General features: G+C 37.8%; 1 protein-coding gene across 1 annotated transcript in view; it reads left to right on the plus strand.

The window, feature by feature from the left end:
- Positions 1–14,664, plus strand: part of prkcaa (protein kinase C, alpha, a) — a 163,027-nt gene that overhangs the window by 111,729 nt on the left and 36,634 nt on the right. The window contains exons 9-13 of the mRNA XM_039655426.2: positions 6,322–6,462; positions 6,920–7,093; positions 8,332–8,423; positions 8,543–8,605; positions 9,592–9,730. Coding sequence (XP_039511360.2) covers positions 6,322–6,462; positions 6,920–7,093; positions 8,332–8,423; positions 8,543–8,605; positions 9,592–9,730 — 609 coding nt within the window. The remainder of the gene's footprint in view (positions 1–6,321; positions 6,463–6,919; positions 7,094–8,331; positions 8,424–8,542; positions 8,606–9,591; positions 9,731–14,664) is intronic.

Here is a 14,664-nt window from a genome sequence, read left to right on the forward strand (position 1 = left end):
ATGAACAAGCCCTTTTTATTGATTTCTTTGAAACTATCTGACATACAATTTCAATCGCCAGTGTCTCAATAGCTGATATTTCAGAATTTTATCATCTTTTTTTTTCCTCACTAAGGCTCTGCATGAACATATATTATATGCCAAATACATAATATTATGCCACCCCTCTGTCTGTTTTTATCAGTGTGTGTGACACCCTATTAACCCAGGGTTTCTCACTTACAATCACATACTGAGTAGTCAGACTTCACCAGAGGTAAGTTCACATAACTTTGGGTGGAAAGATTAGATAAATATTGTCCATTCACGCTTATGTGTGTTACTTGTCTGCATATATATATATATCTGTTTACCCCTCTGATGTGGTTTCAGGATCAGACATTAGAGGACCTTGGGCAGGTGCGTGTCAGCAGCAGCGTGCAAATATGTGTGTTGATTGGCTGGCTGGTTTTGTGCCCGTTTCATCTGCATCACTTTTTTTATAAAATGGTTGCTACATTAATCCAGCTTCATCTTGAAGTATGTAAGGGTTTGACGACTTCTTTCAGAGAGTACTTGTTGTGTGTGTCTGCTCATGGGGCAATGATAGCTTTCTCTTAGTCATATAGAGGTATGCATAGATGTGGGAATGAAGTTTGAGCAGTGGTACAGGATGCTCTGAGAGAGATCCTATTTTTGATGCAAGACACACTTTCACACTACTGCTCTTTACAACTCAGCCAAAGGCATTTAAAAAATGGTATTCCTAACTTAGGGATCACACATGTGGTCTACACAGGTTTTTTTTTATTTTTTTATTTTATTTTATTTTTTTGCAATGAAATGGATGTACTATCATTTTTATACGTCAAGACATTATTCACATCTATGCACTAGGTATTTCACTAAATATTACAAATATTAGAACAAAAAAATATATAAATCCAATGCATGGAAGGCAAATTGGTGCCATCTGGTGTGAGAAGTATTGAAAATCACATGTGATACTGCGGTTTAACCACTAACTCAGCAAAAAAAAAAAAAAAAGAAAGAAAGAAAGAATCATCTGCTTTTTAGCACACTGTATTTTGAGTCCCTTTAGCTAGTTCCATTTTAACTAGTTCCATTTCTGTTCATCAAATGTCTTCTAAATTTGTTCAGTAAGTTGCAATCTTTTTTTATGTTTATACAAATGTTTAGACATTTGTTGTAAATAAAAGCAGTTGAAGTGAAAGGAAATTTCCCTTTCAAGGGAACTCGGGCTGCGTCGAAACACTACGGGAACGGCTCTGCGTGATTGCGTCATGAAGCACGTATGGAATCAGTCCAATGGCGAGACGGGACATCATAGGCGGGTGATGTCATCGACCAGGAAACTATAAAGCAGCTCTGAATCGCACAACTTTATGTGATGCGATCTAGGAAGCACTTAAATGGTAAACGGCCCAATGGCCACCAAAGCGCTTTACATTTGCCTCACATTCACCCATTCATACACCGTCGGCGGTGTCAGCCATGCAGGGTGCCATCCAGCTCGTCGGGAGCAGCTGGGGTTAGGTGTCTTGCTCATGGAGACCTCGACACTTGGTCAGGTGGAACTGTGGATTGAACCACCAAACTTTCGGTTTGTAGACACCCTACATGTACCACTGAGCCACTGCTGCCCGACTGCACTTATCCCACGCGTTCATCGTGTAGACAGCTGCGAACGTTCCGGCAGGACAGTCAGGTTCCCCTGAACCCAAGCTTCTCATCGAGAAGATGGTGTCAATTGCGTTGAGAGACCAGTTGATCAAATCTATAATTTCTTAGTTTGGAGAGCAGTGCTGAGAGAGTCTCTCAAAGTACAAGACAGTAGACTAGACGTGATGAGAGAAGCGAAGCAGAAGGAGGTAAGAGGAGGGAGAGAAAATGCGACCGCCTTCACTGAGTGCCAAAGAAGGAAGGAAGAGTTTCAGTCGTGCCGAGGTAGACCTGTTCGCTTCCAAGGAGACATCACAATATCCACTGTGGTTCTCTCTCAATCATCCAACCCCTATGTGGTTGGACACTATAGTGCAGGTGTGGCCGAAGTCACGTCTGTTCGCATTTCCCCGGATTGCTCTGCTCCCTGGAAAGGGTTCGCCGGGACGGGGTCCGTCTACTGTTGTCAGCCCCGTTCTGCCTGGCCAGAGTATGGTTTGCGGACCTAGTGTCTCTCCTCGACGGCTCTCCTCTGGAGATTCCAATCAGGAGGGACCTAGTCTCTCAGGCAAGTGGGGTGATCCTTCACCCCCACCCAGAACTGTGGAAACTGTGGGCTTGGCCACTGAAGGGGCCCAGCTCATAAGTTCAGGTCTCTTAACCGAGGTTGTGGAGACCATGTTCCACTCCAGAGTTCCAGCCACAAGGAAGTTATATGCCTTGAAGTGGAAATTATTCACTTCTGGTGTGGAGAGCACCTGTTGGAACTGTTTAATTGCCCGGTGGGTGCAGTGCTGGAAATCCTGCAGGAGCGCTTCTCCGCAGGGTTATCCCCCTCCACACTGAAGGTGTATGTGGCGGCACTAGCTGCTTACCACGTCCGTTTGAGTGGAGTTTCTCTGGGGAGACACCCATTAATAACACATTTTCTTCGTGGCACTTTGAGGCTAAGGCCAGCAGTCCGCTCGTGGGTGCCGACATGGGATTTGGCTGTTGTACAGGGGTTGGACAATGAAACTGAAACACTGGCCAATGTTGGAAGTTTCACATCTATATGCCTGGCGGCCAATCTTCAGAGTGAAGCACGGGTGGATCAGTGATGGTTTGAGCTCCAATATCATGACAATCCTGATTGTATTTGATGGACACGACACGGCCGAGGACTACCAAACCCTTCTGGAGGATCATGAGCACCTGATGCTCAAACCATGTATCAGCATGATCATGCACCAACACACACAGCAAGACTTGTGACAGAAGGGTTTGATGAAGATGAAAGTGACGTTGAACATGCACAGTCACCAGATCTAAATATTATTGAGGTGTTTTGGAGGAGCGAGTCCACCAGCATCATATAGTGACCTGGACACTGTTCTGGAAGAGGAACGGCTCATAATCCCTCTGGTCAGTGTGAAGGACTTCTATCTGTCATTCCCAAGATAAATTGGTGCTGTATTTGGATGGAAAATGAGGCCCTCACCATACTAACAAATTATTGTGTCGTAAAACCAGGTGTTTCAGTTTCATTGTCCAACCCCTGTATTAGATGGCCTCTTCCTAGCTCCATTCAAGCCCATTGAAGATGTTTCTGAGAAATTCATTCGCCCAAAAACTATATTTCTTCTTGTTATTTCATCTTTCAAAATAATTAGAGACATTCAAGCACTCTTTGTTTCTCCCTCATACCTGGAATTCTGGCCTGGCATGGTTAAGGCCTTTCTTCATTCTTGGCCAGGCTATGTTCCTAAGGTCCCTTCTAATATTCTTAGACCAATAGTACTTCAGGCTTTCTGTCGTTCTCCTTTTTGATGTCAGATGAAGATAAACTAAATTTGCCCTGCCAGGTTAGGGCCCTAAAGATGCTTATGTCCATAGAGCTGCAGTGCGGAGGAAATCTGAACAACTGTTCGTATGTTTTGGGTCACCCACAATCTCACTTGCTTTCGAGTTGACTGGTCAGCATTCACCTTTGGCTGTACGGGGTCACTTGATTGGAGTATTTCGAAAGCTTTATTGTCAGGAGTTTCCCTACATGATGTTTGTGATGTGGCAGGCTGGTCCTCACCACTAGGGTTGGGTATTGAGAATCGAGTATCGATTGGAACCGGGACTAACTTTTCGTTTTTCCCGGAATCGTTCAAAATTTCGATTCCTAGTTTCGATATTCACAGTCCGCCAACCGGAAGAAGAAACCGCTGAACAACACCAACGAAGAAGCGTCTACCGGAAGTGTTGGCATAACCGCGCGAGTCGAACATGAATAGCTTACGTCGGCGGTCCAAAGTGTGGCTTCACATTTTCTAAAAATAACGAAATCTCGGAAAAATGCAAAATTTGTGACAGAAGGAGTATTTCCTTCAGAAAGACTGTTGGTTAGCAAGGTTAGCTAAACTTTTTTGACCCTGCCTCTTAAAAGAATCGGAATCGAAAATCTTTAGGAACCGGAATCGAAACAAGGAATCGGAATCGGAATCAGAATCGTTCAAATTCAAACGATACCAAACCCTACTCACCACACACATTCGTGAGGTTATACGATCTTGACTTAAGATTCCAGGGGCGCAGGTGCTTTGGTCCGAATGTGTGCTCTTCACTCACAATATTTGCTCTTATGGCGATGTGTGTATTAGCGTTCCCCCAGCATTTTGACGCAGCTCGAGTTCTCTTGAAAGGGAACATCTCAGTTATGTATGTAACCCTGGTTCCCTGAAGAGGAAACGAGACGTTGCGTCGCCCTGCCATACTCTAGGCATGCCCGTGATCGACTTTTTTCAACCGAGACATTCTGTTTGCAGAGTTTTGTTGAATTATCAAAGTCTACTAAACAAAACACTATGTCGAAATGCTTCATGACGCGATCAAGCAGGGGCATTCCCGCAGTGTTTAGATGTAGTGTTTTGTTCCCTCTTAAGGGAAACTATGGTTACATATGAGTTTTGCTGAATTATCAAAGTCTACTAAATTTTGGTTGATTTCTAGATTTTACCCAAAATAACGTTTTGTTTTACTAGGTGTTACTAAGTGTAACTATTTTTTTTTTTTAAATATCACAAGTGTAACTAAGTTTTGTACCATTCATTGAAATTTAGAAAATTAAAAAAATTGGGCCTAAAATGACCAAAGACCATTAGATGGTTAAACAAGCCCTTCAGACTTTCACACATCTTCCAGCATCCAGTGTCCAAAATGTTTTAATGAACATGCATTTTTTGACAATATAGAGAGCAACCACGTCTTAAAATTCACAAAGGTTATCTAGGATGAAATAGTGAAGAATGTGAAGATGTAAGGTGTAAAAAAAATGCAGCTGGAGTTCAAGGTTAGCACTATCACTGTGTTGGCTGCCTTAATAAGCACCTTTCCTCTGACAGCAGCTACCTTCTTACAATCTTGATCTAATGTTGGGACAAATCCACTGCTTCATAAAACTTGCTTTGTCATGAATATCGCCACCTTGTGCCTCAGGGTCTACTGAGTGCCCTTAAGTGCTTCTATACACAACCTAAGCAATTCAATACACTCCAAGGCACCTGATACGCTGACATTTGTATTATATAATTTCTAACCTCCAAGTCAACTCAACATCCTATAGCTGTTTCAAGGGTTTCTCTGTAGCCGTTACAAACTTGCTTTACAGATGTTGTCCGTATATTCACCACAATCTCATTGGACTCATGGCTGGCTACAACTTCCTCACAACCAAACTTTAGAGCTTATTTTGTTTAGATGACTCACATGTCACCACAGCTATGCCCTAAACTGGACTAAGTCCAGTGAGTGGCTATTTCTCAAAGATCTTCACAAAATATATGACTGTCGCATTGTATTACTGGCACTGTCAAAACACTAGAATTAAAAACATTAAGTTGGAAGGTTCAGACAAAAAAAAAAAAAAGAAACAGGCATATATTTAGTTTGTAAATAGTAATTTGTAAAAAAATAAATAAATAAAAAAGAAAGTCCGGCGGCTTGGAAGAGAAATTTAGCCTGCTCTCTGACTTCTGCATGCTTTTATGGAAAGAATTTCATCTGCCTTAGGAAACCGCATGGACACTACCAGAATTAACGATGAAGGCAGATTTTGAATGAGCCTTGTCGTGTATGGATTGTGTTATAGGACATAGGTAGGAAGATGCTGCTGCTAAGAGTGGATTATGCTTTATTGGACTGCATCTCTTAAAGCTTAATGGGCCTTAGTCAGGGTAGACAGACACAATATTTTTTTTTTTTTTTTTTTTTACAAAAAGGCTTAGCCATTAAATCTGTTCAATGGGTTGAAATGTTTTATTATTATTATTATTATTATTATTATCATGATTATTCAACGCAACATTGAAAATGTGTTTTTAGAAAACAATTCCTGGTGGCCAACTCTAATGAACATGATATGAAACTTAGACATAATTAAATCAACCCATTAAACAGACAAAAAAAAAGAAAAGAAAAGAAAATTGATGCATTTTTAAATGGATTCTACCAAGACTAAGGTCTATTTACACCTTATAAATTACAGAAAACATGAAAACATGTTCCAGCATCTCACTTGCATATGGGATCCCAAATGCATTATGGGAATTTTTCAAGAATCTGAATTTTGCCTTTAGCACGGGCTTGTTTTTGTTTTTGTTTTTTTTAAGGTTATTGTTTGTCTGTGTGCAGAAAGCCAAATTGGGTCCGTCCAAAAAAGCCATCTCCCCTTTCGATGAAAGTGGGGCCAGTTTACCTTCCAGCAGTATAGATAGAGTCAAGCTCACAGACTTCAATTTCTTGGCAGTATTGGGGAAAGGCAGTTTTGGAAAGGTGAGTTTACCACCACTTCCCCATTATTAGGTTAATTACTAATTGCACACCACTCTTTACGCACCACCATATGATTGACTCTCCCTTTCTATTTGCAAATTCAGTCATTGGTAAATATTATTATTTATAAGGCTATTTAATTGTTGTTGTTGTTTTTTTTGTTTTTTTTTTATGATGCACAGATGCTTTTTTTCTATTTTCCTATGATTTTTTTTTCATTACCAATATATATTTATCCATATTAACTGTATACCTGCATATTTATTTAGTCATTTTTATTCTGTTTGATTTTAGGTGTTGCATTTCATGGCCTACCCTTTCTGAAAATGTTTTCAAAATGGCTCATGACAAAGATTTTTATTTTTAGTATTTTGTGAAAATGGTTTGGTTTCAATGGTTTGGTTTCTTTCTAATGACCCTCACTCACAGTTTGAGCTTTTGATATCTCCATACTCAGGTGATACTTGCTGAGATGAAGTCTTCTGATGAACTATATGCTATAAAGATCCTGAAGAAGGATGTGGTCATCCAGGATGATGATGTCGAATGCACCATGGTGGAAAAACGAGTTCTAGCTCAGCAGGACAAACCTCCATTCCTCACCTATCTCCACTCCTGCTTTCAGACTGTGGTGAGAATCTCTTCCTTGAATTATTATTTATGCATTTGGTGGAATATTTGGTGCATATTGTGGTATTTTGAAACTCTCTACAAAGCTGTAAAGGGTATTTGTTGTGGATTTTATATTTTCTATGTTATATACGTATATATATATAAATGGCCTCTAAATGCCATTTGAAATTTTCTTCTTTAATGATGATTTTTATCAAACTTGTATATTTAAGTTCAGTAATTTCACTTAAATAACAATTAATAGGTAATTATCATTGCCATTTAAGTGAAATCACTGAACTTAAATGTACAAGCTTGCTAAAAATGATCATTCTAGAAGAAAATTTCAAATGGCACTTAGAGGCTCTTGCATCTGAACTCTTCATATATATATATATATATATATATATATATATATATTCGGTTTGCAAGGTTTAATATATAGAACAGAATGATTAAAAAATAAGTCTATTTTAAAAACAACCAACAGGAACGAACACACATGTACATTACTTTACTTAATAAATATAGTCTTAGTATTTTGAAACTCTCTACAAAGCTGCGCAGGATTTTTGTGGGGGATTTTATATTTTCATGAGTACGAAATGTAAAGATGTGGAGCAAATGCATAATACAGAATGCTACATACTGTGTATTAAAAATACAAAAGGGGATTTATGTAAACATAAATTTTAAATAGCAATTGAACTTTTTAGAAATCTATAGTTTTGTTTTGTTTTCTACTGTTTTATTTTATTTATTTATTTATTTATTTTTTCATATTTTAAATGTAACAACACCATCATCACAAAAAACTTTTTTGTGGTATTCCCAATTTGTGAATGTAATACTTGGTTACAATACTTACTGTAAAAGAAAAAAAAAAAAAGCTTAAAGGAATAGTTCACTTTTGAAGAAACTTTTGCTGATAATTTACTCACCCCCATGTCATCCAAGATATCCATGTCATTCTTTCTTCAGTCGAAAAAAAATTAAGGTTTTTGAAGAAAAACATTCCAGGACTTTTCTCCATAGAATGCACTTTACTAGGAACCAAACGGTTCAAGGTCCAAAACACAGTTTCAGTGCAAACTGCAAACTGTTCAAAAGGGCTTTAAACGATTCCAGACGATGAAAACTGGTCTTACCAAGTGAAACGATCGCTTATTTAAAAAAAATAATAATAATAACAATTACAAAGTTTTATAAGCTCAAATGGTCATATATGTAGTTGATTTTGATGTGATTTTGTCATAGGACCGTCTGTATTTCGTGATGGAGTATGTTAATGGTGGCGATCTTATGTACCACATCCAGCAAGTAGGCAAATTTAAGGAGCCACAGGCAGTGTAAGCAACTCTCTTATTGTATTTATACATGTGCATACCATATCTGAAATTCTTGGTTTGAGCAGATAAGTGTGTTTGTTAAGGCGAATTGAAGTAAACTATGTTGCTTGTTGTTGCAGGTTCTATGCTGCAGAGATTGCTGTTGGGCTTTTTTTCTTGCACAAGAAAGGAATCATATACAGGTGAACACATACAATGCACATTCAAATCCACATTCAGATATTTCAGTCAATAGTTTCAAAATGTAAGCTAATTGGCTGTAATCGGCAGATTGGCTGCAGTCATTTTTAAGCCAATAATTGTCATTTATTCGACAGGGGTAAAAAAAAGGCCTGAAGCTTTTATATGTTTGTCTGTCAAATGGTCAGTGAGGTCCTTAGCCTTAAAACCCTGATTTTGCTATTTGCTAGCAGTAAATATCGAATAAGGGTAGCAAAAATTTAACAGACAAAATGTATAATGTAATGTCAGTAAGGGACAGATCTTTTACAATTTACCTGTCTTCCCAAAATGCTGTGGAAAGATTCCAAATAATGTCATTTTGGGGAGATCGCAATTTTAATGAAAATGAAATGATGATTTAAATGTGTAAAATGTGGGTTAGATAATAATTAAAAAGTATATTTTTACAGCAATGAACTGAACAGTGTGTGATTTTAGTTGTTAGATACAGTATAAAGGTCATTTTTGTCTCTATGATTTATTAAAAAAGAAAAAAAAAAAGAAAAAGGCCATCATACCGTATTTGTGAATTGTGCCAAATATTGCCTTGACTCAGTTCAAATAACATAAAAAACAAATTTCTATTTAGCTCAAACCTTCAACCAGGATTTCACTTAATTCTGACTCTCTTTAGGTGCTAAACCTAGTTATTTGGTTTGTTTTTCTTTGAGCAATCAAATTGGCCTAGGGAAATAGAGCGAACACATGAACTGACGTCAGCCGGAATGAAAGAGACAGAGTCCTTCAGAAACCCCCACAGTAAAATTGCTTTTACATGAATTTAAAATGAACTAAATTTGAATTGTGCTCATGTGCTGGGGGAGATTTTTTTTTTTATAGACAGCAAGACAAACATCAGTGTTTTTTGTCTGTATCCCCTTTCTCCCATTTTCAGTAACACCCTCTCTATGTTAATGTACTGCCGTGTTATTTTTATCTCTTTCAGGGATCTGAAATTAGATAACGTCATGCTGGATGCAGAGGGTCATATTAAGATTGCAGACTTTGGTATGTGCAAGGAGAACATTGTGGAGGGTGTGTCCACCCGTACATTTTGTGGAACACCAGACTACATCGCTCCAGAGGTGAGTGCCAGGGCAGTCCTCCGGGCAGTACCAGTCCTGCCAGATTCACAGCTATTGCTGAATGTAAATGTGACTTGAATGTAAGTGTTGAGAGGACTTGAACCTATTGTGTTTTGAGCCCTTGAGCCCGTCTCTTTGGGTTGCTTAACAGTGGTTTGTTGATTGAAGCTGTATCTGAAGCTCTTTTTTATATGTAATAAAAAAAACGACTACATTCCACTGATTTTATCCATAAATATTTAATTGAATTATAAAACGATGTTTTGGAAGAGCTAGTTAATCTAATCCTTTCAATTATTACTCAAGAATATATAAACAGCTGTAACGTCTCCCTTTTGACATTTTTTCTGACATTTGCTACCACCCATTTGATGAAGTTTTTCCATGGACTCGTTCCATGGTTCGTTATTTTTCACATATAACGAATGCTAAATTAATATGTTTAATCAGCAAATACAAGCGCCAACTAGGGTCGGTTATCGTTAAATCAATTCCAATTCCAGAATTAGATACTTGTAATAAAATTACAATTTTTTTTTTTCCGCTTATGTATGGAATGCCAAAGCTGACTTAATTAAAAATAAATATATACATAAATAAATAAATGAAGAAATATAAAAAAGCAAAAATACAAAAATAAATATACAAATAAATATATGAAGAAATGTAAAAAAGTACAAATAAATGAGTATTTATACTTTTATATCCATATTTATGTATAATTGTATTTTTCACACATTTAGTTATTTATTTATTTATACATTTATTCATTTATTTATTTCCACTTTTATTTATTTCCACATTCATTCATGTATTTATGTTTTTATGTCTACATTTATTTATTTTCACATTTATTTATTTCCACATTTAATTATTTCCACATTTAATTATTTCCACATTTATTTATTCCAACATTTCTTTCTCCGTATGTTTATGAGGGGGGCGTGTTTTAACACAGACATAAGCAATCGACCTCAGAGTGGCAGTGCTGAAGCTTTGAGGCCACAGTGACACCTTGTGGTGTTTGACCAAACGAAACGCAAGAGCTGTGCAGGCAATATCACATTTTAAGTCATTTGTATCACCCTAAAGGTAGCCTTTATAGCCTTTAACTGTAGCCTATGTAGGGTAGGCTAAATAGGGTTAACTAACATAGCACACATGAACAGAAACTGTCTTCAACGGGTCTGATAGCAGATACTTGGACAATGGACATGAAAGCGCGTGAAAGTATATCCACTATTAATAACATGCGGTGGATAGGGCTGATAGCTTGCGTTTGGCTTGGTTTTATTGTCGATGAGACTCGCACACCAGCGCAGAACGCGGAGAGAAACCAGCGCACATTTCACAAACTCCTACGCAAGCATATTGATCAGTTTGAAATGTGACTCAGCGGTTTACATTCGCGTTTCCTCATTTTGTAGGCATAACAGGTGACAATTCAAATGTTTAAAACGCAACCCATATAACATGGATGCTGCTCTTAGATAGCTACTGATTAATCACAAGTCATCAATTTTGACTTATTCTTAAATCAAACAAAAGGGGCTCATGTAAACGCCATGGAGCACAGAAGAATCATATGCCCATTCAAACAGCACCGGTCGTGCAATATTTCCCCCTATAATTGATTTTATGTCAAGTTCTTAATATTAATCGATAAACTACTCAGTTATTATAATAATAAGGCACTATGGCTGTTATCAGTAAAAAAAAAAACTGCGCCAAAACTGTGGAATGCGCTACCTTTTAATATTAGATTAGCTCCTTCCTTGCCTGTTTTTAAATCAAGATTAAAAACCTATCTTTTTGATTTAGCATATGACTAATGATGTAATATATTGTATGCTGTTTTTTTTTTTTTGTTTTTTTTCTCTCTGTTCATGTGTCTTTTGTATTTGATGTGAAGCACTCTGGACAACTGGTGTTGTAGTTAGTAGTGCTATACAAATAAACTTGACATTGACATTGACATTTTACGTTACGCCCAAACCACACCTATGAACAATGAAGCTATTTCAGACCACCCCTTTTAAACATTTTTTTTAGGGCACAAGAGTCATTTATCCCGCCGGTAAATTAGCAACAGCGGCCAAGACCCGCCCACAAAGTTACTTGTGCTTCGTGCTTGATTCTTGTGTTTCAGATCATTAAAATAGGGCCCTTCATCTGCTGTGACATTCTCAGACACACAGTCACAGTATTTTTTCTTTCTGACCCTCTGGTTTTTCTCGACCCCACATACTCAGACCATAGTGGCATGACATGACAGTGGGAGGCAGAATTGTCTCCTTAAGCAAATCTTTAAAAGTCTTTAATAGTCATGCCGTAAAGGCAGCCACAAGGAGTTTTTTTTTTTCTAATATCGGACTTCTCCACACATACAAAAGCAGACCCTCTATACTGTATCTCTATTCTATTAAACCAGTAGAATAATGTTCCCACCTAACCAGACTGTTTACACCAAGACGAAGTTTATAGAGAAAATTCAGTGCGATTAACATCAGTTAAGGCCTGTTCACACCAAGGACGATAACTATAGTGATAAAGATATAGTTTTAAAAATCGTTCTAAATTTTCACACCACAACTATAATGATATACAGAGGTTAAAGTGGGATTTGTCAGGTGGGGGAACTCTCAAATTTTGTGTAGGTGCAACAGAGAAAAATGACTCACCGTGGGACAACATATTGAGTATCGTGGTATAGCAATACTTTTGGGGTGTCGCTGTGACACCAAGTAGCCTGTCACTTATTTACTTGATATTTTAATGGTTTAATTTGGCCCATCTACACTGATTTAATGACAATACTATGTTAAAATTGCTTAACACTGGGACAAAAATTGGGGTTCGGGGCCACCCCCAAGAAAATTTTGATTTCTCTGACCAAATTATGTGCAATTTAAGACTTTTAAAGGCCAATAAAGAAGATAATAAATAGCTTTAAAACCATTTCAGTGGGCATTCGATTATTTTGTCAATAGCCTGCTCTCTTCTCATCTACATCTTTCTTTTTCTCAGTCTCCATATCCTGCCCTATTTCTTCCCCTCATAAACTCCTAAACCCCCTGAACTTTGACTGATAGTATTTTATTTTCGTCTGTGTCAGTGAAGTAAATAGGCTTAACTGATAATTATATGTTTTATGAATCATTATCTTAAACAAGTTAATGCATTTCAAGCATTTGTGCATTTCAAGCATTTGTAAAGCCTTGTGTATACACTCGACGCGTCCGCATGAGCGCGAGGCTCCGCGCGCACCTCTCCAAACGGACGAGGCGTTTATACTTTATATAGTTTATACTTTATACAGTTTATACTTTATATAGTTTATACTTTATGTGTTTATTTGCTCGCGTTCAGCGGGGAGGAAGGGAAGTTGGTCCATATCGGGAGAAGCAAGATTCATTGAGATTAATGAATCTATTTATTTATTTATTTATCTGAGGTGCCGGAACGCAGTTCCGGACCGTTCCGGCCCACTTTAACCCCTGTATATATATATATATATATATATATATATATATATACTGTATATTTAAGAGAGTTGGTAGAATCTTTTTTCCATTGTCCTATCTGTTCATCACACTTTTAGCCATGTCTCTGGAGATACTGTTGTTACAAACAGTATTTTTTTTTTTTTTTTTTTTAAGCGACAGTAAATAGCTGAGCAAGAATCTGGACCTGGCTTTTTGATAAACATCAATAGCGAATATGAATTGAATGGCTGTTTGAAAACCTTTAAATGCATATGAATGTGGCTGCGAAAGTCTGTTTGGTAAACTCCTCTTATTATGAGAATTAAGTTAAAGCAATACGACTTTTTAAGTAATAAAACATTCACCTAAAGGATTATTAGGAACACCTGTTCAATTTCTCATTAATGCAATTATCTAATCAACCAATCACATGGCAGTTGCTTCAATGCTTTTAGGGGTGTGGTCCTGGTCAAGACAGTCTCCTGAACTCCAAACTAAATGTCAGAATGGGAAAGAAAAGTGATTTAAGCAATTTTGAGCATTGCATGGTTGGTGCCAGACGGCCGGTCTGAGTATTTCACAATCTGCTCAGTTACTGGGATTTTCACGCACAACCATTTATAGGTTTTACAAAGAATGGTGTGAAAAGGGAAAAACATCCAGTATGCGGCAGTTCTATGGGCGAAAAATGCCTTTTTGATGCTAGAATTCAGAGGAGAATGGGTCGACAGATTGAAACTGATAGAAAAACAACTTTGACTGAAATAACCACTCGTTACAACTGAGGTATGCAGTAAAGCATTTGTGAAGCCACAACACACGCAACCTTGATTTGGATGGGCTACAACAGCAGAACCGGGTACCACTCATCTCCATTATAAATAGGAAAAAGAGGCTACAATTTGCAAGAGCTCACCAAAATTAGACAGTTGAAGAATGGAAAAATGTTGCCTGGTCTGATGAGTCTCGATTTCTGTTGAGACATTCAGATGGTAGAGTCAGAATTTGGTGTAAACAGAATGAGAACATGGATCCATCATGTCTTGTTACCACTCTGCAGGCTGCTGGGGGTGGTGTTATGGTGTGGGAGATGTTTTCTTGGTACACCTTAGGCCCCTTAATGCCAATTGGGCATCGTTTAAATGCACAGCCAACCTGAGCATTGTTTCTGACCATGTCCATCCCTTTATGACCACCATGTACCCATCCTCTGATGGCTACTTCCAGCAGGATAATGCACCATGTCACAAAGCTTGAATCATTTCAAATTGGTTTCTTGAACATGACAATGAGTTCACTGTAGTAAAATGGACCCCACAGTCACCAGATCTCAACCCAATTGTGCATCTTTGGGATGTGGTGGAACGGGAGATGTGCATCCCACAAATCTCCATCAACTGCAAGATGCTATCCTATCAATATGATCCAACATTTCTAAAGAATGCTTAA

The sequence above is a fragment of the Pimephales promelas genome, chromosome 8, assembly GCF_988280905.1.
Source record: "Pimephales promelas chromosome 8, fPimPro1.hap1.1, whole genome shotgun sequence".
NCBI lineage: Eukaryota > Metazoa > Chordata > Actinopteri > Cypriniformes > Leuciscidae > Pimephales > Pimephales promelas.